Consider the following 6,231-nt stretch of genomic DNA (forward strand, 5'->3'; position numbering starts at 1 on the left):
TACTCAAGTCACTTTTTGAGAAACTACTTTTATGTGCTCGAATGGCAGGTTAGACAGGTTTAAAAAGCGGAATAACAGAAATTCAGGAAAAATTATCTGATAGTCGGGAAGTGTTTCCATATCTCATGTTGAGGATTGCTCATCAGCTAAAGAATACAAATTTTTTTTGCTCGCAAGACAAAGAGTAATGAAAAATAACACATTTTTTGTTACTACATAATATTTTTCAGTCATTTATTTGCATAATGTGTAATAAAAGGGAGGAGTTTGTGAAACATTAGTTAAATTGCCTGCGTAACGGATATAGTGAACTCCCGGTTATAGTGAACCGAAATTTCAGTCCCTTGAAGGTTCACTATAGCGGGGTTTGACTGTATTAATATTTGACCATTAAACTCTCCGTTTCCTTCTGCAATCGAAAAGGAATTAGTGTTTTCCGTACCACCTTTTTCACAAGTTATTCGTTACATTTCAATTGCGTTATTGTTACGAATTTGTTTTATGTGTATAATTTTGTTAATATTATAGTTATGAGCCTAAATATATCAGACAAAGACTAAGTAAACAGTTTGATTAGAAAATTTGCAAAGAAAATCAAGTAATTCTAACGTTATTTAAAGTCAAAATAACGCCTTACGAATTTCTTATAGAAGACTCGTTTTGGCGATATTTCTGCCGATTTCTTGATAATCTTGGTGAATTGGCGTTACTTGACGACCATTTTGGCGACAAAATGATAATTCTGGAAACTTCCAATTTCAAAGAAGTAGGACCAATATTTACGGAGCTATGCGAGAATTGTCTAGAATCGTGTTGAAAGTCTCAGAGATTCGTCGTCAAAAGCCTGCATAATTAGGAATGTGCATCTCAGAGATCACTATTCTGCTTGTGACTGCAATAGTGTTTTGATCTGCGAGATCACTGAACTGTCTGAAATTTCAAAAGCCTGTGTTTTGATGTAATGCGCTGTTATTTGAGCTGTAATTGAATTCTAGAAATAACTGTATTTTCTGGAAGATTCTGCTAATAAATTTTTGGAGTCTTAAGGACTGTTTCATTCATCTCCAATTAAAACGAACCCTTTTGCTCGGAACAGTAATTTTTGATCCTTCATTAGTATAATTTTATTTCATTTCAGACTGGACAATAAGTACACTAAAAATACATTATAGAGAAGGTCATCACGGGTCACCATGCATTTTTAGTTACATATGATCCAACATTATTTACTTACTGAGAGGATTTCCAACTGGAAGATCATTGCAGTGAGCCAAAAACACGGCGAGAACGCCAGCAATTCCCAAGTTTCCAGTGATTCCTACCGTCATGATAACCACAAGGCAAAAGACGAATAGCTTTCCGAAGAAAAGTGCCAGCATGAGTTCCCAGCTGAAGTCTGAAAAATCAGCGTCAGCAAGGGTAACGCATATAATTCCTGGCATTCCAACATATGAAACAAACGCTGTAGCACCACGTTGGTCAGCAACAGATAATATCTGGAATCTTGCCACCAAGTAGCTGAAAACAAATTTACAAAACAGTTAATATTTGAAAAACGTTAAATACTTATTTCTTCTCCTTTTTTCGAGTTATCGAATTTATTTCCAGCTCATTGAATAAAAATTGCGTTTTAATAGTATTAATATACATTGTAAGAAAGTAACGATCAAATTACGGTGTAAAGTATTGTCACTTTTGGTGCATCGTCCGCAAAATAAATTTTTAACAGTAAAATATTATACCGCAATTTTCACAGTTAAATTTATTTAATGAGTGTGATTTAGTGATTTTACGGTATTAATTACAGTAAAAATTACGGTATATCAGATTTTTTGTTCCTTAACATGCTCCGGAAAAAATGGACTTTACAGTAAAAAGTACCGGCACCCTAAGTGCTGGTACTTTTACCTTATTATCTACCTTATTATCAACCTTATTATTTGCCTTATTATTGATCCGGGATAATCTACAGTGTAAACTTAACTTTACGATTTAATTTGTGTTTTCATTACTAACCACATTTTTTTTGAGAATTATCTGAATAGCTCTATCTATCGAGCCAATAATAAGATATGTTTATTCATTTTAATTTCGTATTAATATATTTCAGAAATGAATTATTTTCCTCTATATTTAATATTTGTTTGAGAATTTTATTTTGTTTTATTTTAGCTATAAAGTAAAATGGACTACAATGAAACAAAATTTAGCATTATTTTTACCTAGACACAATTCTGAATAGAGAAAAAAAAGTTAATGCATCCTTTTAGTCTTGTATTTTTCTCATCTAAATATTTTTTACCAGTTTTTGGCACTTGAAAAGTAGCGCACTCTTTATACTTGAAAAATAACGAAACGTGAAGGTCTATCAGTATTATATTGTACCTCGAATTGAGTGATATAATGAAACACTCTAAATAATGAAATAAAATCTTTTGAGATTAATGCATGCTTCTGAATAAATGCATTCATCTGCTGAACCCACAGATTTAGAACTGTTATGCCTTTTGCATAAAATGTTTCACTTTTTAACTTAATTTAGCTTAATTTCAAATGACTGATTTTTGAGAAAAATATTTCTCTTGCAATTTGAATCAAATCTCATTTATAAGCTTTATATTATTTGCACATTGATTTTTATATTGCGCAGCTGTGTACTGATAAACAAGTGATTGTTGAGTTTTATTGTTCTCGAATTCTCTCAATGATGTGGGGTTAACGGAATGCGTTTCTTACGTTTAATTAAGCACGAAAGTTAAAAAGATTTCAAGATTCTAACCCATTTCCACAGTATTAATTAAGCATTATTGAAGTCAATAATAGTTTGGCGATTTTTAACAACTTTCGAAGTAATTGCTGTTATTAGTTCGTCAAAATGATTTTAAAAAATATTCAAAATGATTTTAAAAAATATTTGTGCCGTTATTAATTAATTTCAAGAATTATAATTAATTTCAGTAATAAGTACAAATTGAAATTTAAAAAGAATTGTACGAAAAAGCTAAATGAATTGAGAAAAAGTACTTATTCGTCTAGGAAAACAGCAAAAAATTGCTTTATGGTTATTGACGCCGATGATGCTTAATTTTGGTAATAGATACTACTGATATTATGTTAATTAGTGTTTTTAATAGGTACTTAATTTTTTGAGCACTGGCCCATCAAAACCTACCTTAAAGTGGTGATTATGGTAAGTTTTGACTGTCAGAAATTTACCACGAGCAATAGCATTTTGTTAAATAATTCTGAATATAGTTCATTGCTGTTTAGAGGGGATGATTTTCTAAAAAACATGATTTGCTTAATCTAATAACGCAAAGCAGGTGGCAATAAATGATAATAAATTTTTAAGGAACGGAATTGTTTCATCTTATTTGCTTCGGTAAGGGAAATATATATTGATATACATTAAAGCAAGCTGCCCTCCTCAGGTAAGAGCATGGTTCTTAGTAAAATGCATGCTTTGAAAAACAACTGTTGAGGACGCAACTTAATTCGCTACAGAACGATGAATCTATAAAATTCAAATATTGTCAACCAGGTACCAAATATGTACTTGTTTAAAAAATATCTAAAGATTTATACTGTTTCCTAAAAAGTTTAAGATGAATTCTATTCTTGTTCAAATTGTTTCCTTCAAAGTATATGATCATAAACTGAAAATATAAACTCAACGCTTTTATTTTTATGATTGCTTCTTAAAATCAGTCATTCAGATATTTTTTTTTCACTTTCCTTTATCTTAGGTATTTTATTATTTCACAGTTTTGATGTTTCTTAGAAATAAAAACATTCTGTTTAAATTTTTTACCGTGTTCACACACAATAAATGTATAAAATGGTTTTTAAAAATTTGAAATTTTAAAACTTTTTAAAAGTAATATTTTTTATTTTGGGGATAATTAATAAATTAAATCAAATATTAATATTAATAAAATTAACTATTAAATTAAATTTTTACTTTCTTTTAAATCAGGCATTTTATTATTCCCCTTTATTTAAATTTCTTAAAAATACAAACATTTTTTTCAAATTTTTTGCTCTGCTTACAAGTAAATATGCAAAATATGTTCAAAATATTTCAAAATTTTTTCAAAAACTTGAAATTTTAAAACTTTAGAAATGTGATATATTTTTTGGGAATAATTAAAATATTAAATTTTATAATATCTTTCAATATCAACAATTTTTAATTTATTTTAAATTTATAATAAAAAAATTTGTATTTTTTTGCAATTCTACTATTTTAATTTCATTTAAAAGAAATATACACATTTCGAATATTGAAATTTTCTGTTTTTTCTGTTATTGTATTAAAAAATATACGTAACAAATATGAAAACAACAATTGAACATGTTGAAGACAAATTAAATCGAAACATGCTTCCCGATTTAATGAGGTTATTTTTTTTTCTATAATTTTTTAGATGAATCGATTTAAGGTCAAAAGAAATGTGAAATAATTGATCGACAATAAAATAACCTTCAGCATCACTAGATGTTGAACAGGAGGAAAAAGAAAAATTAAGTCATAAGTCTGATAAATCTACTTCAAAAGTTATAAGTCCATTTCAGATGCGAACATAATTTTAAAAAGCCCTAAAAGTTAAACAAAAATAATAAATAACTCCCTAAATGTTCGTAGTCCAAATCTCCTAAAATTAGAAAGGAAAGTATTTTTTAAACATATTTTATTCTCATTTGTTTATTTTAGCCATAAAAGCAACAATAAAAAAATATTTCTTACCCGGCAATAATTATGAGATAGCACTTAGCTAATGTAGGTGCAAAAACTTCAAATGGAAACGATTCGATGAAATGTGGTTCAGTCGTCGTTAAATTGTTCTGAAATAAAAAAGAGCACATTTTTAGCTTATTATGTAAATGTTATGTTGCTTAGCTTTCGTATCGTATTAATTGCAGCCTTTGAACATTTTTCTTGCAGAGATATGTAATTACCAAACGGATATTAACACAAAAAGTATTAGTTTTGAGATCGGAAATGTATCACCGCTGATAATAATGATATCTTTAATTGTCTTGTGACCGATTTACCGTTATGTGCATAAATAATAAATGTTTTTTTTTCTTTCTATGGTCATCAATCTATTAACCATCGATCTATTTTCAATTAGACATCAATGTAACTGTATTAAATTAATTTGCAATCTCTTTAACAGTTTATTGAAATCGAGCTTGAAATAAACAGAATTCGATACATATTGTGAATCAGAATCCCTAATTGAAATTTGTTATTTATTTTTACTAATTACATATAACGTTGAATTTACTATTAAAAAATAATTATTTTAAACATTAATTTTAATATCTACTTAGAAAGATCTATTGGTAAACAAAATTAATTTTACTCAGTAATCATTTTTTAAAAATAACATTTAAAAAAATTTAGATATAAAATTATAACAAATTCGGTGAGTTCACGACCGTAATTCAGTTTTTTCGCTGACCAAGCGAGCTAATATAACTATTATATAAAATTTGTGTATGCAACACACACATGAATTTGGTCGTTAAGTTTTAAACCATTTAACAAATCTCTTTAACAGTAATTGATGATAGCATAATAATATAATCTGCACTGAAATGTAATTATTATAAAAAAAAAAGTTTAAAATATTAAAAGTTTTAAAATTCTGAATCTTAAATTCGCATTAATTATTTCAACTAAATAAAAGAAAATAACCAAAAAATTCTACGGTTTCTATAAAGTGGAGTCGACTTGCACTTTATTGAGATAAAAGTTATCTCAAAATGTATTGGATAAAAGCTATCAAGAGTTAAAACTGAATTACATTTATCTCCTTCTGACTTTTATTTATCTAACAACATTGAATCTTAGCATATATTATGCAAATTAAATTTTATTTAACTTGCAAACAGCCTTAAACTAAATAAGGTTAAGTGTCAAAGAAAAACTTATCTTTTTCTTCAATTTAAATATTCGCTATTTTCACGGAAGTTCAATTTGCACTTATCTTTCTTTTCTTCATTTTTTATTATTCAGATTTCACACGTTTCAAACATTTTGATAGTTTTTTTTTTACAGTTTCAGCAATATTTGCTAAAAGTGGATGAATTCTAAAACATATTCATTGTTTTATCTAAAAAAAAATTCTTTTTATAAGCAAACGTGAGAAAGAACAGTATAGCAAGCTTGCAGTATAACAGTAACACTATAAGCAAGTGTAAGAAACAACTTTTAAAAGAAAA

The 6,231-nt window shown here is 27.7% G+C and overlaps 1 protein-coding gene across 2 annotated transcripts in view; it reads right to left on the reverse strand.

The window, feature by feature from the left end:
- The window catches only part of LOC107441690 (lysosomal cholesterol signaling protein), a 61,814-nt gene that overhangs the window by 35,760 nt on the left and 19,823 nt on the right, over positions 1–6,231 (reverse strand). For both annotated transcript variants that reach the window (XM_071183211.1, XM_071183212.1), the window contains exons 2-3: positions 4,748–4,845; positions 1,235–1,518 (exon numbers count right to left, since the gene is read on the reverse strand). In XM_071183211.1, coding sequence (XP_071039312.1) covers positions 1,235–1,518; positions 4,748–4,845 — 382 coding nt within the window. The remainder of the gene's footprint in view (positions 1–1,234; positions 1,519–4,747; positions 4,846–6,231) is intronic.

Source organism: Parasteatoda tepidariorum, chromosome 7 (genome assembly GCF_043381705.1).
Source record: "Parasteatoda tepidariorum isolate YZ-2023 chromosome 7, CAS_Ptep_4.0, whole genome shotgun sequence".
Lineage (NCBI taxonomy): Eukaryota > Metazoa > Arthropoda > Arachnida > Araneae > Theridiidae > Parasteatoda > Parasteatoda tepidariorum.